General features: G+C 40.0%; 1 protein-coding gene across 1 annotated transcript in view; it reads left to right on the top strand.

Annotated features, from left to right (window-relative positions):
- GPR107 (G protein-coupled receptor 107) overlaps window positions 1-26,123 on the top strand; it is a 109,595-nt gene that overhangs the window by 32,937 nt on the left and 50,535 nt on the right. The window contains exons 5-10 of the mRNA XM_006892457.1: window positions 120-259; window positions 1,274-1,311; window positions 2,605-2,661; window positions 9,235-9,345; window positions 10,083-10,216; window positions 22,778-22,853. Of these exons, the coding sequence (XP_006892519.1) occupies window positions 120-259; window positions 1,274-1,311; window positions 2,605-2,661; window positions 9,235-9,345; window positions 10,083-10,216; window positions 22,778-22,853 (556 nt within the window). The remainder of the gene's footprint in view (window positions 1-119; window positions 260-1,273; window positions 1,312-2,604; window positions 2,662-9,234; window positions 9,346-10,082; window positions 10,217-22,777; window positions 22,854-26,123) is intronic.

Genomic DNA, 26,123 nt, shown 5'->3' with positions numbered 1-26,123 from the left:
ACACACACACACACACACATACATACATACATTTAGAGCTTGACACCTTACACACACAACAGTTTATAAATGTCCGTAAGCAATGCTCAAAGGATTTTTTCTGTTTTATTTCACTATAGAGTAAAAATAAAGTCTCCACCAGAAGCTGGAACCCAGTTACCAAAGATCATTTTCAACAAGGCTGAGAAGGTCCTAGGTCAGAGCCAGGAGTCTGGTGATAACCCTGTATCAGCTGGCAACCAGACTCAGGAAAAACAAGGTAAATTGGAATGTTGACATGATCATTTTATTATCATTACTCTACTTTTTAGAGTAGTTTTTTTTTGTTACTAAGTAAAAATGTAGTAAAGCCAGTGCTTAAAATAAAGCATTATTTTATTTTGGAGAGATATGTATGTATGTATGTATGTATGTATATGTATATAAATAACATCACTGAAAAATAATGTGAAAAATACAGAAACAAAGAAAAAGAGCAGTTACTTGTTTCTCCATAGCCATGGTGTTAAATTTTGATAGTTTATGTTTCCTTCCAGTCTCATGTCTGAAGTGTAGAGCATTTGGTTTTTAAAAGTTCATAGTCATGTTTATAGTTTTAAATATAGCCCTCTTGTTCACTTCACCTTAACATATTTCACACCCATGTAATAACCCATTAAATGGATATATAAATTTAATTTTTATTCTGTTTTAATTATTGCAGCATTAAACTTGTTTATACATAGATCTTTTTTTAGTATGTGTAACAATTTCTTGTTTTTTAGGTGAGTTCCAAAAATTGTACTTTCTGATTTGAAGGGTCTAAGGTAGTAACTTTGAGAATCTTGACATATACATTCAAATAACTTTCTAAATGGCTTTTGTTAATTTATGCTGCCATTGGAAATAGTGGTGCCCATATAACAATTTCAAGTACTTTCAAAGAAATTATGAGTTCAGTGCTTTCAGCTTACCAGCTGCTACACAAGAAATACAGGCAGTTTTGTGAATATTTGCAGACCCTGAAACCTAGTGAAGAGTCTGTGAGTCAGAATCAACTTGATAGCAGTGAATTTTATTATTTATAAGTTCTGATTTAACTGCTGCTACTCAAGAATTCAACTTCAGGCTCTGAGGAGATGATAGTCCATACGCTAGCTTATAGCCTCACCGTTTGTATTTGTTAGTTTTAATTACTTGATATTAGACAAGCTGACGACTTATAAAATGTTATTGTGATCTGTGTATAAGCTGAATCAGGAAGTTAATATATTTTAAATATGTCTGTTTCTAGACAATGGAAAGTCTAAAAGAAGCACAGTGAATTCAAAGGTACATATTAACTACCTACTTTAGCTTTACTGGGTGGGGTGTGTGCGTGTGTTTATGTATTAACCTGCACACTTGTGCAGGCATATACATATATGTGCATGCCTGGTCTACAGAGGTTTGCCTTCATTTGGGGGAAATAAGAGTGACACATGGGAATAATTGAAAAGTAAACTTGAGTGCTACTTGTGCAGTAGTTATGTGATAAATGGTTAAATAGTAAAGGGAGAGGGAAGTTGAGCGAACTTCTTCAGAGCACTCTAAAAGGAGATGCCACCAGAGGTGACCTTGGGGTCTGGTGGATTTGTTTGAAAAAGCTTGGAGTATTTTGATTTTTCACTGAAGAGACATCCAAGTAACCATGTTTTATAAACAACAAAACGTATTCAAAGTGCACAATTTGATAGATGTTAATTTGGTTTTTAAGTACATTGTTATTAATGTGTTTTATGATTACTGTTTTTTGATCTCCCTATTTTTTGGTCTTCTTTTACTAGTATCTTTGTAAACCTACTCTTTATTTTTGAGAATTGGAAACATGTATGCACATGCTGTGTTATTACTTGTAATATGTATTATTAACTAGAAAATGTACAAAATAAAACTCCTAGTGGTCATAAGTATGATTAGTTGTGATTGAATACACTGTAAATCTGAGACTTCCTGAACATAAGAAATCATCCCTGCAGTTGATATAGTGACTCTGCTTTATCCTTCCCAAGTTTCTTCTGCCTCTATGTAATCCCTCCATCCTCAAAGAGCCACTCACCTGTCACACTAGATTAGTATGCATGTCCTAGAGTTTCATGTAAGTGTGTACGTACTCTTTTTTACTGTTTTCAGCATAATTCTGAGATTTTTCCATATTGTGTGTATCAGAAGTTCTTTTATCTTTATTTTTTTAGTGTACAACTCCATTGTATATTTCTCAGTACTATTCCATTTTTTTGGGTCACATTAGGGACAGAATTCACGTAATGAATGCTTTGGAGTGTGATCTGGCTTGACCTCCTTAGTTTACTAATACTAGCTACTGAAGCTTTCAGATTGACTAGCACTCAAGGAGAATAGAACGAAAAGGGCAGAAGACTGCTTCGGAAAGGAAATAAGTGGAAGCAGAATAAGCTTCCTGTGTGAAAATGGATTTCAGACATCTTGAGCAGGGAAATGAGTTCTCAAGGTCAGCAAATACAGGGTACAGTAAGAAAGTGAGGTTTTAAATTTTATTTTTATTTTAAGTAGCATACCTTATCTGCCAATATTGTTCTAAAAGAAGTTACATTTTTTTTTTTTTAGGCAATGGGAGAAAAATCCTTTTCTGTACATAATAATGATGGGGCAGTTTCATTTCAGGTATGTATTCTCTTTTTAAAACTTGATAGCATTTCTCTCTACCATGTAGATGGGTGAATGTTGTAATAAATTTTTAATTTATGGATGCTGGTTGAGGTGTACTGCTTGTCAGGAATCTGATACATAGACCAATCGCCTTCACAGTCCTCCCAGGTGGATATTAGTCCCTTCAGTATCAAATCATAAGTCCCTGAGAGAATAGAATAGCTTCATGATTATCCAGTGAAAGTGCCCAGTTGCAGACCATTTCATCCTGGCTGTTCATGAAACTCATCTGCCTCTCTTAATAATGCTGCTGCATCTCAGAGTGTCCCACTACAGGTAGAAGAATGACATTCTGTACCTGAAAGGACCACTAACAGTCAGTTTGGGCAAAGTTATAGTGCTAGAAATAAGTTCATTTACTCCTTTAGTGACTTGCTCAATATTCATAGCTGTCTGTTATCTGGTAAGAGCTTTATGACTGCTTCTTAGGATATGTAGGGAAATCAGACATTGGGCAGGTGCTCAGAATCCATCTACTAGCTATGTGACCTTGGACAGCTCACTTAACTTTATAATTGTTTAATTAGCTAAAATTGAAAAAAAATAAAGTCATGACACCTATCCTACAAGATTGTTAAAATTATTCTTTTTGCTTTGTAATACTCTGTGTAGATGTTTTAATATCAAGTTATTTTCTAATCATTTTTTATTAACTAAGGTATAATTTAAGTATATGGTTCAGTAAATTTTGACAAATTCATGCCCCCATGTAACCCACTCTATCAAGAAAGAACAGTTTCATCACTTCAGAAACTCCCCATCTCTGCAACTACAGTTTGGTGGGGGTTTTTTGTTGGGCTGTTTTTGTTTTCTTTTAACTGTAGGTTCTCCCCCCCGCCCCCTGTTTATATTTCTGGTTGTTTTAACTGTAGGTTGTTCTTTGTGTCTAGTAATTTTTGTGTTGTTTATGAGCCATCACACTCATCTCCATTGAGTGCTTGTGACTTGCTTATCTGCTAAAAGTCCTTTAGTAACTTCCACTCTGTCTCAGAGTAAAAGGTCAAGTTTTTCCAGTGGCCTGCGATATTCAGGTCCTCTGCTCACTTCTCTTTAGTCACACCACCACTTTGCTGTTCCTCAAAAGACTGGCCTTCTACTTCTTGAAGACTGTCATTTCTCGCTGAAGCTTCCCATGATCCTCATATTTTAAATGCAGCCCCACTCTCCCTACCCCTATCCCTTAAAGCATCTATCCCTGCCATGTACAATAGAATGAACTTCCAATAGGAAGTTCTCTCTTCTCTAAATTATAATTATGAGGGCAGGGGTTTTTATCTTTATTACTAAAGTATCTGAACAAACCAGTGCAACTTGAGTCTGGCCCATAGTAGTCCCTAAGTCAGTAACTATGGAGATGGATGAATACTTGTCAGACATTGCATGAAGTACTTACATGCTTAGACCAGTTAGTTCATCTTGCCAACAACTCTGTGAAGTAGACACTGTTGCCATCATGTCTGAACACATAGATGATTTTGAGAGACTGAAAATTGCCTGGGAGGAATTTATTCCATGCTGCTGCTGGTGGATTCGAGCCACCAGAGAGGTGCCACTTTTGGGTCAGCAGTACATAGCATAACAACTCCCTATCCGCTAAATCACCAGAGCACTACTGTCTTAAGGGAAGGATTCCCATCCCAAGTTTGACTTCAGGGTTTAACTGGTGTGCTTTATTACCTCCTTTTTTACCTTATCTTTTTATTTTATTGTTGTTGTTATGTGCCGTCGAGTCGCTTGCGACTCATAGCGACCCTATGTACAACAGCCCTAAACTCTGTCCTGTGCCAATCGCACTCTCTCTGACACTCCCCGATTATCCAGTCACTGAATCAGTCCACCTCAAAGAGGGCCTTCCCCTCCTGCGCTGTCCCTCCCCCCTCCCAAGCATGATGTCCTTCTCCAAGGACCGGTCTCTCCTCACAACATGTCCAAAGTATGTTAGACGGAGCCTCAGAATCCTTGCGTCCAAGGAGCCACCTGGTTTAACCCTTTCCAGGACCAATCTGTTTGTTTTCCTGGCAGTCCATGGTATTCTCAATACTCTTCTCCAGCACCACAGCTCAAAGGCATCAATTCTCCTTCTATCCTCCTTGGTCATTGTCCAACTCTCTGATCCATAACAAGTGATTGTGAAGACCATGGCCTGTATCAAACGCACCTTAGTCTCTAGAGAGACACCATTGCTCTTCAGCACTTTGGAGAGAGGTCCCTAACAGCAGACTTTCCCATGGCAATGTGCCTTTTAATTTCCTGGCTACTGGTGCCAAGACTGTTGACTCTGGAGCCAAGCAAACTAAAGCTGTGTACAATCTCAATCTCTTCATCATCCTTCCTGATGCTGCCAATTGGTCCACTGGTGAGAATCTTTGTCTTCTTGACATTGAGCCTCAATTACCTACCTTTAATACAGAAGATACTCTCTCTTTTTCTTACAACTTTAAAATGCTTATTGGTAAAGTAGGTTTATCAAGATGTTAAGCCTGTCCTCCCTTTTTTTTCTTTTATTCACAAAAGAATAGTAAAAGGGAGCTCTGGTTGTCTAGTGGCAAGAAGCTGCACTGCAATCCCAGAGGTATTTGGGTCGAATCCCCCACATGCTCTGCTGGAGAAGGATGGGCATTCTCCTCTTATACCTGTCAGATCCTATTTGACGGTACGCACACACAAAAAAGGAATAAAAACTTAAAAATAAATAAATAAAAATTAATTAAAGAAAAAACAAAAACACAAAAGTAAGCCTGCCCTGCCTTTTTTTCTTTTAATCACATAAAGAAAGTCTGTATGTTAGTTTTACTAATTATTTGTATCAGCGTGAGTATTGATGGGAAAGCCATATAGTTAAGAATATTGGCTGATGTAACCAGCTCTTCATGATCTTGTAAGGCCTAAAATGGGCAGTGAGGAGGCAGTTTCTTTTTCCTCTGGCTTTGCTCTGTGTAAAGAAGTCAGTAGGTGAGCCTGTATTGTTCCGGTTTTAGACAGCACGCTCAGCCTGCGCTGCACTGCTTCATGTTGTGGATGGTTTTCCTGATGGCAGACACCAGGGGACTGTGAAGACTTATTTAAAATCTAAGATTTATGGGGAGCTCTGGTAGCCTAGTGGCAAGGAGCTGCAACTACAATCCCGGAGGCGAAAGGTTCAAATCCACCAGATGCTCTGCCAGGGAAGGAGGGACAACCTCCTCCTGTACCAGTCAGATCTGATTTGACGGTACACGCACACAAAAATAATAAAATTTAAAAAAAAATTTAAAAAAAATCTAAGATTTATGATTTTTTTTATTTACATTGGAACATCAAAAAGCCAAATCTAAAGGAAAACATGTCGAAATGAACGAGCTGAACAGTTTCATAAGGCAGCTTGGGAAGACAAAGCAAAATATTATAATGGAATGTGCAGAGAGCTGGAATTGTAGAATAAAAAGGGAAGATCTCACTCTGCATTTCTCAGGCTGAAAGAGCTAAAAAATAAATGTCAGCCTCGTGTCGCAAAGTTGAAAGATGCTGTCGGCAGTGTATTTAATGACCCAGAAAGCATCAAAGGAAGATGGAGGGAATACACAAAGTCACTATACCAGAAAGAATTGATTGACACAGAAAAATTTCAGAAGGTACCATATGAACAGGAGCCAATGATAATGAAAGAGGAAGTGGAAGCTACATTGAAGGCATTGGTAAAAAATACGGCCCCAGGAATTGATAATGATACCAATTGACTTGTTTCAGTTAACAAATGCAGTCTTGAATACAACGACCAGACTATGCTAGGAAATTTGGAGGGTCATTGTCTGGCCAATGGATTGGAAGAGGTCCATATTTGTTCCTATTCCCAAGAAGGATGATTCAACTAAATATGGAAATTATCAGACAATATCATTGATATCACATGCTAGAAAAAACTGCTGAGGATCATTTAAAAAACGACTAGAACAGTATATAGGTAGAGAATTAGGAGAAGGTCAAGTGAGATTTAGAAGAGACAGTGCCACCAGGAATATCGTTGTTGATATCAGATGGATCCTGGCTGAAAGTAAGGAATACCAGAAAAATGTCTGTTTGTGCTTTATTGACTATGCGAATGCATTTGACTGTGTGGATCATGACAAATTGTGGCTGACATTGAGAAGAATGGGAATCCCAGAGCACTTAATTGTGCTCATGAAGAACCTATACCTGGAGCCAAGAGGCTGTTGTGCAAACGGAACGGGAGTACTGCATGGTTTGGAAGTGGGAAGGGAGTATGTCAGGGATATATTCTATATCCATATCTGTTCAGTCTGTATGCTGAGCAAATTGTTGAAGAAGCTGGACTATATGAAGAGGAATGTGGCAACAGAATTGGAGGGAGACTCATCCATAATCTGTGTTGTGCAGATGACACAACTTTACTTGCTGAAAGTGAGGATTTGAAGCACTTGTTGCAGAAGATGAAAGAATGTAGTCTTCAGTATGGATTGCGTCTCAGTATCAAGAAAACAAAGTTTCTTGCCACTGGTCCAATAGGCAGTGTCATGATGGATGGAGAGGAGATTGAAACTGTCAACTGCTTTATTTTGCTTGAATCCACAATTAACACCCTTGTATGAGCAGTCAGGAAATAAGACGCATTGTAGTGGGAAAATCTGCAGTTAGGGACTTTTCCAAATTATTGAGAAGTAATGTCAGTTTGAGGACTAACGTGCATCTGATTCAGGCTATAGTCTTTCCAGTTACTAGCTGTGCATCTGAGACCTGGACAGTGGATCAGGATGACAGAAGAAGAATTGATGCCTTTGAGCTGTGGTGTTGGAGAAAAGCAATGAACATTCCACGGACGGCCAAGAAAAAGAATAGATATGTCTTAGGGTGCAGCCAGAGTGCTTTTGGAGGCAAGAATGATGATACTTCGCCTCACATACCTTGGACATAGTGCTAGGAGGTGCTATTCCTTGGAGGAGGACATGATGTTGGGAAGGGTGAAGGGTTGGCAAAGGAGAGGAAGACCCTCAACCAGGTGGATTGACAAGGTGGCTGCTGCAGTGAGCTCTTGTGTATCAGAGTGAGGATGGCGCAGGACAGGACTGGTTTAAAATCATTTGTTCATAGGGTCGCTATGAGTCGTACTCAACTTAATGGCACCTAACAACAACAATAACATTTTTATAAGGGTCTGGTGAGGCTTACTTTGATGATCAACCATGGTGATTCTATTGGATTCCCCCACGCCCCACCCCTTTCTTAAGAATTTCATGTAAGTCTTCCTGGAAAGAGTGAAACCAAGTTGCTCTTTGGAGGCAACGATTTTGAAGCTCCGGCTCACATACTTTGGACATATTGCCAGGAGGGACCAGTACTTGGAGACAGACATCATGCTTAGCAGGATGGAGGGTCAGTACAGGAGAGGAAGACTTTGGATGAGATGGATTAACATAGTAACTGGGGTAATGGGTTCAGGCATGCCAGAGATAGTAGTGAGACTGGCTCAGGATAGGACTGGATTCAGGGCTGTTGGACATAGGGTTACTATGAGTGGTAGTCAAATTGACAGTACTTAACAATAATCTTTTTTAGAAAAGTTTTTTTTCCTGCTACCCTGAACAGACAAAAATGTTTACAATAATGAGTTTGGGACATGATTCATAATTACAGCTTTAACGTTCTTGATCTTTTCTACCTTGTGAGATGTTGTAGCTTGCTTTTATATAGTGTGACAGAGAAATGGAGAGTACCCGTTGTGAGCTAAACTATAAATACTCAACTTTGAAACCATCACCTTGGACATGAAATAGTACAGTGCTAACCCTCAAAACCTCAATGTGTTCCTCGTATCCCTTCCCAACTCTAGAGAGAACTCATAATATGAGTATTTTATCAAAATACTGTTTGTGTAGCCCTATTAGAATATTTATTGTTTGGGCTTTTGCAGGCTTTCACTGCTTAGAATAAAACATTAGTAAAGTTGACCAAAGTATCATGCTCTTTGAGTGAGAGATTGTATGTTTGTGTCTTGATTTATATTAAACTATTTTGTATTGTTATGTGCTGTTGAGGCGCCAGAGACTCATAGTGACCCTATGTACAACAGCCCTAAACCCTGCTTTTAAAACTATGTACGTGTGCATTTTTCTGTGTGTGTGTGTGTGTGTGTGTGTGTGTATCTATATGTATACATATATACATAAACACATTGCGTGCGCGCGCGCTCTCTCTCGCGCGCTCTCTCTCTCTCTCTCTCTCTCTCTCTCTCTCTCTCTCTCTATATATATATATATATACTCACATGCACAGAGAAAGGGGAGATGTAGTCCACAGGGAGTTATGTGACTAACCCTAACTTTCTGATGGTTCAAATCCATCAGTGGTTCTTTGGGAGAAAGAAAGAGATTCTCCTCCTATGTAGTGTACAATCTCCTAAAATCCACTGTTAGGTTAGCTATGAGTTGGTTCCAGTACAACAGCAGTGAGTTTTTAATGTATGTATTTATATGTGTGTGTGTAAAATGTAGCTTGCATTTTTATTATTTATTATTTTTCCTTTGTCACTTTCAGTTTTTTTTTAATATCAGCACTAATGACCAAGAAGGCCTCTACAGTCTCTACTTCCATAAATGCCTGGGAAGTGAAATGCATTCTAGTGACAAAGTTTCATTCAGCCTTGATGTGAGTATCATGTGTTGTTCATGTTGGGTGGTCTGAGGATTTTTGTCAGCAGTGGAACATACAAGATGTATTTACTTCTATTTAAGCATAGATTTTTATGAGCATTTAAGCAGAGTAAGAGATCCATGTGGCCAGAGTGGGTAAAAGGGAGAGTCCGAGAAAGAGAGGAAGACCTTCAATGAGATAGATTGACATAAAGACTGTAAGAGTGGGTTTTAGCACGTCAGAGATGGTGAGGATGGTTCAGGATAGGACAAGGTTCAGATCTGTGTTTTATAGGATCGCTGTGACACGTAACAACATAAAGTACTTGGGGAACTTGGTGCCTTGGTCCTTGCCAAGCAGTGCTGTTAAGCCCAAAGTCACTTGTCTCCAGTAGTTAGAAGCCACTGGGGGCTCTGTGGGAAAAGGATGGGTGGTTTCCTCCCCTTGCTATTTATAGCCATGGAAACCTAAGGGAAGGGTGAAATGTGTCAGAACTGACTCTCCAGCAGGAAGGGGTTTTGTGAGTGTTTTTTTTTGTTTTGTTTTTTTTAATTTAGGTTGTTTATTTTTCATTTGTGAGTGTTTTTTATAATGCAGTTTTAAATGTGTTTGCTTTTTAACCTGAGTATTAAAAAACCATGCTTGTGGTTTACTGGTAAGTACTTACTAAATGAAGTGGAGGAGATTCCAAATTCCTAAAGAAGGAATGATCCACTGCTTAAAAGTAAAGGTTAATTTCATGTTGATTTCAGATTGATATTACAGAGAAGAATCCTGATAGTTATCTCTCAGCAGGAGAAATTCCTCTTCCCAAATTGTACATTTCGATGGCCTTGTTCTTCTTCCTTTCTGGGACCATCTGGATTCACATCCTTCGAAAACGACGGTAAATGAAACTTTCCACTCAAAGTGTCTTGTGATTACTTATTTTCACCTTTTACTGCCTTCTAAAGCTTGGAGGAATTGGCATTTATTTTTGTTCTCTTCTGAGGGTATCTTGAAACTCTAGAGGGACTGTTCTAGAGTCTTGCAGTGGGGGAGGCCTTTGCAGTCGTTGATGTTTGTTCACTTCCCATTAAGTGAATCCAAATAGCCATGTGTTCCTTAACAGCTACCAAACCTTTTATGAAATAGATTGGTATAGGATTTGGACTTTGCATTTTTTTCAAGCATAAAGGGAGTAGGGTTTGTGCCTTAGCAGTTCTAGTAAACATGCTGTGAGGGATTTCCTGTCATGTTTGATCCTTAGTCTATGTCATAAACACTTTCTCCATATTGGATATAGGCACCTCTTGCTTTTTTTTCGGGGGGGGGGGTGTTGGGGACAGTCTTGTAGTTTTCAGTGGAATAGAACCTTTAACAGTTTGGAGAATTTTTTCATTGTTTTTGACAGTCATTGTGACTGTTGAGTGCAGCATGCCTGAGCCACAAGCAGTAGCATTCATTAATTTCTCACCTTGAAATTGTTTGATAACCTTTTGTTTCATTTCCAAATAAAAACTTCTCGTTTGCCTTTTGCTGCTGCTATCACTAGTGTGGGTTTTGCTGTGTTTTGGAGTCATGATTTGCTTTATGGTAATATTTCTGGAATAAGAGATAGAACACTAAAATACTCAAGAATTGTATGTTACATGGCATAGGATGCTGCCCAGGAGTCATTGAGTGCACTCCTACAGTAAACTGTGGAGCTAGAGAAAACAGCACACACTTAAGCCAGTAACATGGACATTTATTAAGATGATTGTAGGCTATTGGAAGCTCTGGTGGCCTAGTACCTTGGCAGTTGCACAGTTAATCCAAAGGCAGTGCCTCTAACAGTTCAAATCCATCACTGGCTCCAACGGAGAGAGATGGGCCGTCCTCTCCCTTGCCATTTATTGCCTCCACAAAACTCACTGGAGGTTCAGTTCTGACTCTATAACAATTAGTTTATTTAGGCTATATATACTTGTACATGCTTTCATCCACTTTTGAGATAAAGGGCCCTCAAGACCCTGTGAATAGCAGTGGAAAACTATATGCTATATGCTAGAAAATGAGCCCTGAAGATTGGAAGACACTCAAAATGTAACTGGGGAAGAGCTGCCTCCTTACACTGTGCCTTAATGATGCAGATAGACCAAGGCTTCCATGCAGTGAGCGACCTTCATTTATTTACTGATGTGACAGAACTCAAAGATGATGAGAAATAGCACACATCCATTAATAATTTGAACATAGAATGTACAAAGTATGAAAATAGGGAAATCAGAAGTTGTCAGAAAAGTGAAATGGACACATAAAGATTGATTATCAGGCATTAATGAGCTGAAATGGACTGGTTTTGGCAATTTTGATCTATTATGCTGGGAATGACAAATTGAAAGAGAGTGATGTCAGCATTAATTATCAAAGAACATATCAGGATCTGTACTATACTAAAGTACAGTGCTGGTAACAACAGTATAATAATAGCCATATATGTTTAAGGAACACAACTATTACTCAGATACACATGCCAACCACTAAAGAAAAAAATTGAAAATTTCTACCAACTTCTGCAGTATGAAATTAATCTAGCGCACAGTCAATATGCATTAATAATAGTTAATGGGTGGAGTGCAAAATTTGGAGATGAAAAAGGTTAGTGGTGAAATGGTTGGGCTTTGGTAAAAGAAATGAGGTTTGAGAATGTGTGATAGAATCATTGTACAATCATTGATATTTTTTAAAAAAATTTATTATTTTTGTGTGTGTTTACCATCAAATTGGATCTGACTGGTACAGGAGGAGATTTTCCCTCCTTCTCTTGTGTATTCGAACCACGCACCTTTGGGATTGTGGTGCAGCTTCTTGCCACTAGGCCACCAGAGCTCCCTCAGTCATTGATTTTTAATACCTTGTGTGTGTGTGTGTGTGTGTGTGTGTGTACCGTCAAATCGGATCTGACTGGTATAGGAGGAGATTGCCCCTCCTTCTCCAGCAGAGCATCTGGTGGATTCGAACTGCACGCCTCTGGGATTACAGTGCAGCTTCTTGCCACTAGGTCACCAGAGCACCCCAATTTTTAATACCTTTTTAAGGAAGCTCCAGTGGCTTAGTTGATAAGAAGTTGCACTGCTAACCCATAAGCCTTGCTTCTCCAGTAGTTTGGATCTACCAGCTGCTCTGCAGGAGAAATGTGGGTGATCGCCCATGAGATTTATAGCCTTAGAAACCCAGTGGAGGGTCAGCTGTGAGTAGATTATTACACAACAGCAATGATTTTAAATTTGGATAACTTTAAAAAAACATAGAACTTGTCTGTATACATGGACCTTCCTTGATGAAATATTCAGGAACTAAATTTGCTACATCTGTAGAAAGAGAAAGTGGACAAAGCTCAGTATCAGCATTCAGAACATGACTAGGGGCTGACTGTGGAAGAAACTGTTAATTGCTCATAGCCAAGTTCCAAGTGAAACTGAAGAATATTGAAACAAACCATGCAAACCAAAATATGAGCTTGAGTTTTTTCCACCTGAATTTAAAAATCATCTCAAGAATATATTCTGTACTTGGAATATTAATGACCAGCGGTCAAATGAGTTGTGGGATGACATTAAAGACATTATGCATGAAGAAAATAAAAGATCATTAAAAAGAAAGGGAAGGAAATAAAAGGTCAAAGTGGATGTTAGAAGATACTCTGAAACATTTCTTTAACAGAAAGAACTGAAGAACAATCAAATGTGGGTTGCTATACAAAGGATTTTATAGGCATAATATCAAATGATGAAGGGAATATCAAAAGAAAATGGAAAGAGTACACAATGATTGTACAAAAAAAAATTGTCCACACTGAAGCATTTCAAGAAGTAGCATATGATCAAGAGCCAGTGCAGGGAGACATCAAGCTGCATTGAAGACTTTAGCAAAAAATCAAGACTCTAGTAATTGACAGAAAAGTAATTGAGGTGTTTCAGCAAACAGATGCCGCCCTGAGAATGTTCACAAGTTAGTGCCAGGAAATGTGGAAGACAGCTACCTGGCCAAGAGACTGGGAGAGATCCATATTTGTGCCCATTCCAATAAGAGGTGATCCAACAGAAAGCAGAAGTTATCAGGCAGTATCATCAGTTTCTCATGCAAGTAAAGATTATTCAGAAATGACCAGAGCAGTACATTGCCAATGGAATTTCCAGAAATTTAAAAGAAAATATGAGTATCATTGCTTCTGTCAGGTGAATCTTGACTGAAAGCACAGAATACCAGAAGGATGTTTACTTGTGGGTTTTTGTTTGTTTTGTTTGACTTATGCACAGGCATTTGGCTGTCTTGATCACAGCAAAATACAGGCAACATAGAGAAAAATGGGAATTCTGAAACATTTAATTTTACTCATGTAGAACTTGCATATGAACCAGGGAGCAGTTCATGTAGAAGGAATATGTGTCAGGGTTGTATCCTTTCTCCAGACCTGTTCACTTTCTATGCTGAGCAAATAATTTAAGAAGGTAGACTACGTGAAAAAGAATGTGGAATAGGGATTGGAGAAAAACCTCATCAACACCTCCATTTTTCAGATGATGTGACCTTACTTGCTGAAAGTAAAGTGGTTTTGAAGCACTTAACGCAGAAAATAAAAGACTAGAAATTGCTTTCTGTGTGGATTATACTTCAACATAAAACAAAATTCTAACAATTGGATCAATGGACAACATCATGCTAAACGAGGAAAAGATTGAAATTGTGAAAGATTTCGTTTTACTTGGATCTACAGTCCAATACCATAGAAGCAGCAGTCAGGAAATGAAAGGATGTATTGCATTGATCTGCTCTCAAGGACCTTTATAAAGTGCTAAAAAGTATGCATGTCACTTTAAAGATGAGGGTGTGCCTCATCCAAGCCACAGTATTCTCATTTGGCTTCCTGTGAATGTGGAGGTTGGTAAAAGTTGGAAGAGGAATCATGTCTTTGAATTGCGGTATTGGAGAAGAGTACTGAACGTCCGTCCTTTGGACTGCCAAAAGAACAAACAGGTCTGGCTTGGAGGAGGTGTAAACTAGTATGCCCATTAGAGGCAAAGATGAGGAGAAATACTTGGAGAATATCAGGACCAACTCGTCTCTGGAGAAGGACATTATGATTGTAAGAGGGTCAGAGAAGGATAGGAAGACCCTTCATGAGATGGATTGACATAGTGCCTGCCACAGTGGTCATAAGTACAGCCGAGATTATAAGGGTTGCAGATTTGGGTAAACTTTCTCTCTGATACATGTAGAGTCATTAAGAGTCAAAATTGACTAGTGACATACAACAGCATAGCTATGCTGTTGTTTTCCTGGCAGCGTAATTGTTGGAATGCAACAGACATGAGATACATGTGTTGTGTCCAGGAAGCTATTCTATTCACTGCATCTCTTTCTCCAGAGATTTATGAGCTCTGTTGATTACTTTCTGTGATCATGGATTTATATGCATCCAGACTGCTGAAGGGATGTTGTTGCACACTTGGCTGTTTTTCAGGAATATACTAGGAAAATGAAATTGATAAACTCAGTGTTTCTAGAACAGAGATAATGCCTATAGTCTGGGACTCAGATGAGAAGATTGCTTCCATGCAGTGGCTGCTTATTCTAAAAAAATTAGTGAAAATGACCTATTGCTTAGATGAGAGGGCCCTGGTTAGTGACTGAAGACATCAACTCAAAAGCTGGCTTAGAGAGTCTCTTTATTGACTTCCAGATGTTTGCATCTGGAAGAAACATCTTCAAAGCCTGGCTTTTGGCCTTCCTCTGAGACCCCTGAGACTTTAACTTCCTGTACTTGGTTTTTGAGAGCAGCTGCATGTGCCTGGAGTTAGTGTTTCATTCTCCCTTCCATGAAAATGAAGAAGAAAGTTAAGAGAATAATATAAAAGATGTGTTGTTATGAGATTCTAAGTTGAGTAAATGATGGTATATGAATATGATAATGTAATATAGATTAATAAAATAATTTAGCACTACCAAATACTTGTCTCTCTGAAGCATTAGAGCAGAAACTGAGACCTATTTAATCTATATTAGACAGATTTTCTTCTAGTAGAAATGCTCAGAACTTAAGAATATTAAACTCTGATGAGATGCAGTTGCTGATTCCTATTTGTTGAAATGTCCTTTTTACCCATCTGTTACAAAGAGCTGCTTGTTTATTTGTAAGGACTTACATTGTCACTTTGGGTACAATCAAATGATCAGGGAGCCATTATGGCTAACAGACAAAATAATACTCAAAGTCACTGGCAATAAGAAAGATACAAATCAAAACCACAATGAGATACCATCTTACTCCAGTAGCAGTTGCAGAGTTTAGCAGCGTAGCAGGTAATAAATGTTGGAGAGGATGTTCTGAGATAGGAACTCTTACACATTGTTGGTAGGATTGTAAAATGGAACAGCCACTCTGGAAAGCAGTTCAGCATTTCCTCAAAAAGCTGAACATAGAAATTCCATATGACCCAGCTTTTCCACTGCTTGGAATATACCTTGAGAAAATGAGAACTGAGGCACAAAAACTTGTACACCAGTAGTCATAGCAGCATTATTCATTATCACAAGAACATGGAAACAGCCCAGATACCCAACCACAATGAAATGGATCGAGAAATTATGGGATATTCACACAATGGAATACTGTGTAGCATGCAGGAGCAATGATTTTGTAAATTACTGTCTAACATGGGAGGGACTGGAGAGCATTATGCTAGATGAACTAACTCAGTCTCATAAAGACAAATACTGTATAAGACCATTATTATAGAAGGAGTACAAGGATCCAAGGAGGGGGGCGGGGGCTTTATCATAGAGTTGCACAATTTGATGCATGGAGGGAGGGGTGGGTAAAGGAAAGAGGAAAAATCCGGAGTGAGAAGCAATGTATGCAAACTTTGTAAGGAAGATTTGGTTTGTACCTTATTAGAAAAGTAAGAATTAGAAGGTAGAAGATCAGATTTCAAATGTACACACTGCCTCTTAACTACCTATGTGCTTTCTCAGTCTAAGCTGCTTTTTTTTCTCAGCTGTAAAACTGGTACAGTCATGATGGCTCTGCCTTTGTTTGCTATGTGATCCTTGATGATAATGTATATGAAAGTGCTTTGGAAATTAGGGTGCTATGAAAATAGGAGATAAATATAAAAAGTTTTTCTAACAGTGTTTATTGGTGTTTTCATTTCCCCTTACTTAGTGATGTAATAGTCATTGTCACTGGTTTACTTATATAAAGTTGTGTTAATAGTTCTAGAGCTATGGTTGGTTAAGTGAGATTGGCATGTTTTGGATGAACTGTGTTTTAATTTTTTTTTTTTAATAATAGTGTACATACAGAAAAACAGATCTTTATTGACCATTTTGCCTCATGTCTATGTTTCCGCAGGAAGTGTTAGAGCTGGCTCTTTTAGTTGGAGATTCAGATGCTATAGGGGTGTATGCTCTAAGGCAGGCATGCTTGTTGTTTTTTTTTTGTTTGTTTGTTTTTACTTTATTACTTTTTGTGTGAGTGTACCGTAAAATCAGATCTGACTGGTACAGGAGGAGGTTGTCCCTCCTTCCCCGGCAGAGCATCTGGTGGATTTGAACCTTTCGCCTCTGGGATTGTAGTTGCAGCTCCTTGCCACTAGGCCACCAGAGCTCCCCAGGCATGCTTGTTTGATGTTCATTGTGCCTGGGAACCGAATTTTCTCAGTTGCTTCATTTCACAGGTGATGATACTGAGACTGAGAGAGAGGAAATGAGAGCCATGAGAAATTGGGACCAGGACCCAGATGTGCTTGCTCGCTGAGGGCTGTACTTGGCTGTCATTTGTGGAGAGGGCAATCCTGGGGAAGTGGTAAGGGCAAAACGGCAGCTGGGAGGTTTTGATCCTTTGCTTTGTGTACCAGGTCAGCCACTTGATATTGGTTAGGGCAGTTAATCTTCCATTAGCTTTTGTTTGTTTGTTTGTTTTGTTTTGTTTTTATTATTATTATTTTGTGTGCGTGTACCGTCAAATCAGATCTGACTGGTACAGGAGGATATTGCTCCTCCTTCTCCGGCAGAGCATCTGGTGGATTCGAACCGTATACCTCTGGGATTGCAGTGCAGCTTCTTGCCATTCCATTAGCTTTTGAATTACTCTTCCAGCAGCTCCATTGTTTGGAGAGTTACTGAAGTTTAGAGAGATTAGGGAGCTCTGGTGGCCTGGTCCAAAGGGAGTTTGCCAAGCCAAAGACCGCATCCTGGTGCTTAGAATCCCCCAGTGGCTCCTAGAGATCTTGATTGGCATTCTCTTCCTATGTGGTTTAACGCCTTGGAAACCTGCTGGGCAACTGTGAGTTGATCTCAACTTGATGGTAATAAGTAATGAGTTTGAGGATGGGTTGTTTTGTTTTTGTTTTTTAAATTTTTTTTTTTTTGTGTGTGTGTGTGTGTGTACCGTCAAATCAGATCTGACTGGTACAGGAGGAAATTGTCCCTCCTTCCCCGGCAGAGCATCTGGTGGATTCGAACCATGCACCTCTGGGATTGCAGTGCAGTTTCTTGCCAATAGGCCACCAGAGCTCCCTGAGGATGGTTTTATTTCCTTTTATTTTAAAGAAATTTAAGTTTCTGAGAGTAGAACAGGGTGCCTAGATAGGTCTGGCTGTAGACCTTGGATTTTTCTAGCACATTAGCACCTTGTTCTAACTTGGAACTGCAAAGGGTAACTGCCAGTGATGAGTAAACACAGCTCTTGGTATTGGCCAGTTTTATACACTGGGTAAATCTCATTGTCATTCATAAATGGCAGACTACTCTGGCTTTGACTTTCTTTTTGATCTTGAAGGAAGGAGATGTGTCCTGAGATGGGAAAGAAATGAGCCCAGTTGACTTGTGTTTGGACCTCAAATTTGTCAGGTCATTTACACTTTTACTATTCTGTGCAAGGCCTAGCTCCTTTTTAAAACATATTAACACACTTTATTTTTTTAAAGCAATTGTAGGTTTAGAGAAAATCAGGCAGAGTATTCAGAGTTTTAGAATTCTCTGCTTGTTTCTGGGTGACACCAGTAACTGCAGCAGTGGCCACAAGATTGTGCGAAGATGGTGTAGGATCTTGTTCCCTTGTGTGTAGGGTTAATCTTAAGTTGGAGCTGGTTTGACAGAATCTAACAATAACAATGCCAGGCCTCCAGCTTTGTTCTTCAGTATCCCATTGGGTATTCTGGGTTTTTAAATTACCTTTTACATGTTAGAAACAGTTTGTCAGTCTCTAAAAAGTGACATGGGATTTTTTAAAATTTTTTTTTTTGGGATTTTTATTGGAATTGAATCTATAGATCAAGTTGAGAGAAACATATTTTTAAAAAAATGCATGTGTTTCTGTTTATGAATGTGTCTCCATTTATTTAGATCTTTGAGTTCTTTCTTCAGAGTTTTGTAGTTTTCCCCATAATAGTGTTAAATTTAGACCTAAGTTTGTTTTCTGGTGATAATGTAAATGAGGTTGTGGGTTTTTAAATTTCTAATTCCACCTGTTCAGTTTTGATGTATGGGGAAAGTAACAATGGTGGCCCCTTATGAGCTAGGTGCAGGATAGGATGGAGTTCCAATCTGTCCTTCATAGGGTCACTATGAGTCATCTAGGACTGACAGCACCTAACAGGAAACAAGGGAAAGGCATTGTCATTTGTATGTTGTTGTTGTTATGTGCCATTGAATCGCTTGTGACTCATAGCGACCCTATATATAAGAGCCCTAAACCCTGTTCTATCCTGTGCCAACCTCACTGTCTCTGACACACCTACTCCCATTACCCCAATCACTGAATTGATCTGTCTCATCGAGGGTCTTCCTCTCTTGCTCAAAGTATGTCAGATGAAGCTTCAGAATCCTTGCCTCCAAGGAGCAGCCCAGTTTTACCCTCTCTAGGACAAACATGTTTGTTCTCCTAGCAGTCCTTGGTATCAACACTCTTCTCCAGCGCCACAGCTCAAAGGCATCAGTTCTGTTTCTGTCATCCCTAGTCACTGTCCAGCTCTCTGATGCATAGCACACAATTGCGAAGACTGTAGCCCGGATCAGGTGCACCTTAGTCTCCAGCCTGACTTCGTTGCTCCTCAGTACTCTGGAGAGGTCCCTGACAGCTGACTTTCCCAGTGCAATTCATCTCTTGATTTCCTGGCTGCTGGTACCAAGAGTGTTGACTGTGGAGCCAAGCAAACTAAAACTGTTAACTATCTCAGTGTCTTCACCATCCATCCTGATGCTTCCAATTGGCCCAGTGGTGAGAATCTTTGTTTTCTTGATGTTGAGCTTCAATCTGTATTGAAGGCTGCAGTCCTTGACTCTCTGCAGCAAACACTTCAGGTCCATCTCAGGTTCAGGAAGCAATAACCTTATTTCTTGCAGCCTTGTTTTTCTAGGAATTATTTTGTAAATTCTTTGGGATTTTCTACACAATCTTAATTCCTTTTGCTTTCTTAACTGCATTAGCTCGTACTTCAGTACAATATTGAATAGAAGTTGTAAGAGGGACTGTAATTGCCTTGTTTTTTTATTTTTGAGAGAAAGCATCTAGTTTATCACCATTTAACTATGCTATTGACTGGAAGGTTTTTCTTTCTTTTTTAATAAATGAAATTGAGAAAGTTTCCTTCTGTTTCTGTTTTGCTGAGGTTTTGTTAATGACAGTGTGTTGAATTTTGTCAAATATGCTTGCTGCATCTGTTATTATAATTCGGTGGGTTCCCCCTCTGTGACTGCCTGTTCATATTCTTTGCATATCTTTCTGTTGGATTTCCTGACTTGTTGCTTTGCATGACTACCTTCTTTTTTTTTTTAATTTTATTTTATTATTTTTTTGTGTGTGTACCGCCAACTCAGATCTGACTGATAAAGGAGGAAATTGTCCTTCCTTCTCCAGCAGAGGACCTGGTGGATTCGAAGCATACCCCTCTGGGATTGCAGTGCAGCTTCTTGCCACTAGGCCACCAGACCTCCCTTTGCATGAGCTTGTATGTGCTGGATATTAACCTTTTATAGATATTGCAAATTTATTATCACAGTCTGTTAAATTGGTCTGTGCTGCTTATTATTGAATGGTTGTCTATAATTTTAATAGCATCATAACTATAATTTTAGTCTTTTCTCTTAAGCCCTTTCCCACTCCAAGACCACAGATGCATATTTTATGTTTAAAGTTTGGATTCACCTGGTGTTCTCCTTTGTGGAAGTGCAGATAGAGATCCACCATATTATTTATTTATAATATACATCACCTCCTCACTTTGGTTAGGTTCATTATGCAAAAATCTATGATAGGCAGAAATAGATGAATTTCTTTCTTTTCCTATTTTCAGGAGACATTTGTCTGATTAGCAAAAAAAAAAAAAAGACTGTAGAAATAATAACAGCTGTGATGTGCTTATCACTGTGATAAGGCCAGTTACAGATTATCCCACTTGGGAGACTGTAAAGCTGGCCTGTGTGACTGCTGAGTCCACAGCTTAACCATGTCACTGGCCTTCTGTGTGGGGGCAGCGCTGCATCAAGGACCTGCATCCTGCACTCGACTCCTACCCCTGTGTTCCTGACCCCAGAACTTGCTCTGCCCTCCGTCTCTGGTGAGCCACCAAGGGGAGGGCTTCCTGATAGGGCACTGGACCAAGGCCGGGGCTTCGTGCTAGGACATCATTGTTAAACTCACAAGCATCTGGGGAGCTCTGGTGGCCTAGTGGCAAGGAGCTGCAACTACAATCCCAGAGGCACACGGTTCGAATCCACCAGATGCTCTGCCGGGAAAAGGAGGAGCATTCTCCTCCTGTACCAGTCAGATCTGATTTGACGGTACACTCACACAAAAATTAAAAAAAAAACAAAGAAAACTCACAAGCATCTTTCATATAGCCCCTCTGAGGCCGTTTTCCTCCCTCCCTTCCCACTCCATAGCAGTTTTAAGCTGCAGGGCCTTGAGATCGAATAAGGGTTGGGGGCTCAGAAAAGGTGCTACTGGCTCAGTGCTGACTGATAGCCAACAGAAGGCCATGGCCACAGAGGTGGTCACTCACACTCACCAGCTGGACTCAGTACCATCTGGCAGGGAGGAAGGCTGTGTGTAGGGCAGTAAAGACCAGCATCCTGGAAGCCTCCTGGAGACCCTTTTCAAGGGATAAATGCTCCACAGTTGCAGATTTTGCCACCATGCCAATATGAGCAGATAGTAGCTGTCTACTTTTGTTATAAATTCAGTGTTAGATAGAAATGGTAAGTGAGGTGTAGGCATGTAGCTTTGAACCAGTTTCCAGTGCTGACTGTTGGACAGTTGATTCATTTGTGATGCCACATTTACCAAAGCTTCTAGATAACATGGATCTGTTCTCCTAATATTTTCTGTTGGTCCTCTTGGCCAATGTTGCTGCTGTTCCCCGTTTCCTCTCCTCCTTGTGAGAATGTCTTAGGATGTGAGCGTGTAGTTTTACATGTTCATTTATGTACCTGAATGGCATTTAAAAGAATGACTGGATAATAAACACTGTACTGGAATGGGTGGGAGTGGATGATTAGTAATTATGTATGTGAAAATTAATAGCCAAGAACCAGACAATCATTACAAGGGGAATTGAAGGGATGGTGAAAGAGGGAGGGGGGTGCATGAACAAATGAAAATCAATCTCTTTGTGAACCTTCATAAAATTAAAATTTAAAAAAATGTAAAAATTTTCTCCAAAATGATCTTGCATGTCTTCTTTGGTAACTTTTAAAGGGAAATAAAGGGACAAAGGAATTTAATCCCTCAAAACCAAAAAAATAGACTGTTGTTGTTGTGTGCTATCGAGTTGGAACTGACTCATAGCTGATCCTACAGAGGGTTTTCAGAGGCAGTAAATCATACGGGAGGAGATTGCTCATTTTTCTTGGAGCAGCTGGTGGATTATAACTGTGAGGTTGGTAGTACAGCTCCTTGTCACTCTGTTTTTAAAGAGATAGAAATGGGAGTGGGTGTTTCACAGCACTGGTCTGGTGATTTGACCCTTTCGAGATGTGGAGAGAAGGATGGTCCACCTCCTGATCTTATAGTGCATCTGTGATGCCAGGCTTGCAGCCTTCCACTCTGGGCTATAGATTTCCTCTGCAGCTGTATTGCCTCTGTTTTCTGGAGACTTAATGCCTTTTCTTAGCTCTGTCACCTTGGTTTTGTATCTGTGTCTTGTCCAGACTGATCTGTGGAGAAGAAGCTAGCAGCCTATGTTTGATTTTCACTTTGTAAGGACTCAGAATCCATCATACACATAACTCTTGGTTCTATTCACAGCAGTAAATGATGTATTAGTGATAATTTTGGGACTCTAATTGTATCTATAGAAACTACTTTTCACAAAAGCCTTCTTATATATAGTTTACATCACTTTGGTTACTGCTTCCTTGTAAAACTGGAATTTCTGTTGCCATTTGAGCATTCCTTTAATTCTTTGCTCTCTTCTTACAGGAACGATGTATTTAAAATTCACTGGCTGATGGCGGCCCTTCCATTCACCAAGTCACTCTCCTTGGTGTTCCATGCAGTAGGTATCAGCTTTTTTTGAGGGGGTGCATGTCATGTATGAAATGGTATAGACTATTTATGTGATCAAGAAAAGTAATTAAAGAAAGGGGATAGATAACTAGGAACAAAAGAGCGCCGTGAGGCCTTTGTTTGTTTGGGGAAGTGGACTTGTTGGTTATAGTGGTCAATTTATCTCAACATTTAGCATGCCAGCACTAGAATTTTAAGTCATCTGATAATTACATTGTTGTGGTTGTTGTTGTTATGTGCTATCCCTCCACTCTCTCAAACATGATGTCCCTCTCCAAGGATTGGTCTCTCCTTGCAACATGCCCAAAATATGTCAGATGAAGCTTCAGAATCCTTGCCTCCAAGGAGCAGCCCAGTTTTACACTCTCTAGGACAAACAGAACACTTGATCGTTCTAATGCGAAACCTATATTTGGACCAGGAGGCAGTCGTCAGAACAGAGCAAGGGAACACTGCATGGTTCAAAATTGGGAGGGGCGTACGCCAGGGATGCATCCTATCTCCATACCTTTTCAACCTATATGCAGAACAGATTATCCGGGAGGCTGGGCTCTATGAGGAGAAATGTGGGGTCAGGATTGGTGGATGATTTATCAACAATCTGCGTTATGCAGATGACACAACCCTGCTTGCTGAAACTGAGGAGGACCTGAAGTGCCTGCTGCAGAGTGTCAAGGACTGCAGCCTACAATATGGATTTAGGCTCAATGTCAAGAAGACAAAGATTCTCACCACTGGACCAATTGGCAGCATCAGGATGGATGGTGAAGAGATTGAGATTGTATACAGCTTTAGTTTGCTTGACTCCATAGTCAACAGTCTTGGCACCAGCAGCCAGGAAATTAAAAGGTGCATTGCCATGGGAAAGTCTGCTGTTAGGGACCTCTCCTAGGTGCTGAAGAGCGGTGGTGTCTCTCTGGAGACTAAGGTGCGTCTGATACAGGCCATGGTCTTCGCATTCACCTGTTATGCATCAGAGAGTTGGACAATGACCAAGGAGGATAGAAGGAGAATTGATGCCTTTGAGCTGTGGTGCTGGAGAAGCGTATTGAGAATACCATGGACTGCTAGGAAAACAAATAGATTTGTCCTGGAGAGGGTTAAACCGGGTGGCTCCTTGGAGGCAAGGATTCTGAGGCTCCGTCTAACTTACTTTGGACATGTAGTGAGGAGAGACCGGTCCTTGTAGAGGGACATCATGCTTGGGAGGGTGGAGGGACGGCGCAGGAGAGGAAGGCCCTCTATGAGGTGGATTGATTCAGTGACTGGGATAATTGGGATGGGAGTGTCGGAGACAGTGCGATTGGCACAGGACAGAGCGGAGTTTAGGGCTATTGTACATAGGGTTGCTATGAGTCGCAGGCGACTCGACGGCACATAACAACAAGAGGACAAACATGTTTGTTCTCCTAGCAGTCCTTGGTATCAACACTCTTCTCCAGCACCACAGCTCAAAGGCATCAGTTCTGTTTCTGTCATCCCTAGTCACTGTCCAGCTCTCTGATGCATAGCACACAATTGCGAAGACTGTAGCCCGGATCAGGTGCACCTTAGTCTCCAGCCTGACTTCGTTGCTCCTCAGTACTCTGGAGAGGTCCCTGACAGCTGACTTTCCCAGTGCAATTCATCTCTTGGTTTCCTGGCTGCTGGTACCAAGAGTGTTGACTGTGGAGCCAAGCAAACTAAAACTGTTAACTATCTCAGTGTCTTCACCATCCATCCTGATGCTTCCAATTGGCCCAGTGGTGAGAATCTTTGTTTTCTTGATGTTGAGCTTCAATCTGTATTGAAGGCTGCAGTCCTTGACTCTCTGCAGCAAGTGCTTCAGGTCCTCCTCAGTATGAGCCAAGAGGGTTGTGTCATCTGCATAATGCAGGTTATTGATGAATCGTCCACCACTCCTGATGCCACATTCCTCCTCGTACAGCCCAGCATCTGGATTATCTGTTCTGCATACAGATTGAAAAGGTATGGAGACAGATTGCATCCTGGTGGACCCCCATCTTGATTTTGAACCATGTAGTGTCTCCTTGCTCTGTTCTGACGACTGCCTCTTGGTCCAAGTATAGGTTTCAAATAGGTACAATCAAGTATTCTGGGATTTTTATTCTTCTCAGAGTCAGCCACACCTTGTTGTGATCCACGCAGTCAAAAGCCTTTTCATAGTCAAATGAAGCACAGATAGACATTCCTCTGGTACTCTCCTTTCTGCCAAGATCCATCTAATATTAACTATAATATCCATAATACCATGACTCTTCTAAACACAGCCTGCACATCTGGCAGTTCTCTGTTGACGTGTTGCTCCAGTAGTTTTTGGATAATTTTCAGCAGGATCTTACTTGCATGTCATATAAATGATATCGGTTAATAATTTCCACACTCTGTCAGGTCACCTTTCTTTGGAATGGGAACAAGTATTGATCTCTTCCAGTCAGTTGTCCAGCTGGCTATCCTCCAGATTTCTTAGCACAGTTAAATGACCACATCCAGGGCAGCTTTTGTTTGTTGAAATATGTCAGTTGGTATGCCATCAACTCCTGGAGCCTTGTTTTTTTGCCAGTTCTTTCAGAGCAACTTGAACTTCCTCCTTCATCACCACAGGCTCTTGCATATACGTTATTTCATGAAATTCTTCTGTGTCGGCCGATTCCTTCTGATAGTGACTCTGTACTCCTTCCATCTTCTTTTAATGCTTCTTGGATCATTTAGCATTCTATCCAAAGCCTCCTTAAGTATTGTCACTTGTGGCTTGAATTTGTTTTTCCACTCCTTCAGCTTAAGAAACGCTGAGTGAGTTCGGCCCTTTTAATTACAAACAGAATTTTCCTGAGACACATTTTGAGTTTACAGTGCCATCTGCTGAATTGTTTCTACTACTTCCTTTATTTTTTCCGAGACTTCTCTCACATTCCCCCTTGATATCAAGTTCAGTTTATTGTACTTAATGTGAAAGCAAACTGTTGTTTTAGAGACTGAGGCAGAAGAGTTGAGCTCAAGCTTGGAAGATACAGAACTGATGGAAATGCAAATAAACTTGACTCTGGGAATGAGATCCCAGCTTCCTAACTTTGTTGGCCTACCTGGTCTCCACAATGTGCTCTTATCTACATTATAAAATGTTGTCATAGGAAACAGTATTTTGGGCTACAGTTTTAAGAAATAACGGTTACTTGGATATATATATTCCCATTTGGAGCCATGTTAAAATATTTCTCTTTTTTTTTTTAAATTAAATTTTATTAGTTTTAATGAACAT

The sequence above is a fragment of the Elephantulus edwardii genome, unplaced genomic scaffold, assembly GCF_000299155.1.
Source record: "Elephantulus edwardii isolate Elephantulus edwardi_28Jun2011 unplaced genomic scaffold, EleEdw1.0 scaffold00116, whole genome shotgun sequence".
NCBI classification, from domain to species: domain Eukaryota; kingdom Metazoa; phylum Chordata; class Mammalia; order Macroscelidea; family Macroscelididae; genus Elephantulus; species Elephantulus edwardii.
Note: the sequence above shows the minus strand (reverse complement) of the source record. Positions and strands in the feature narration are given on the sequence as shown.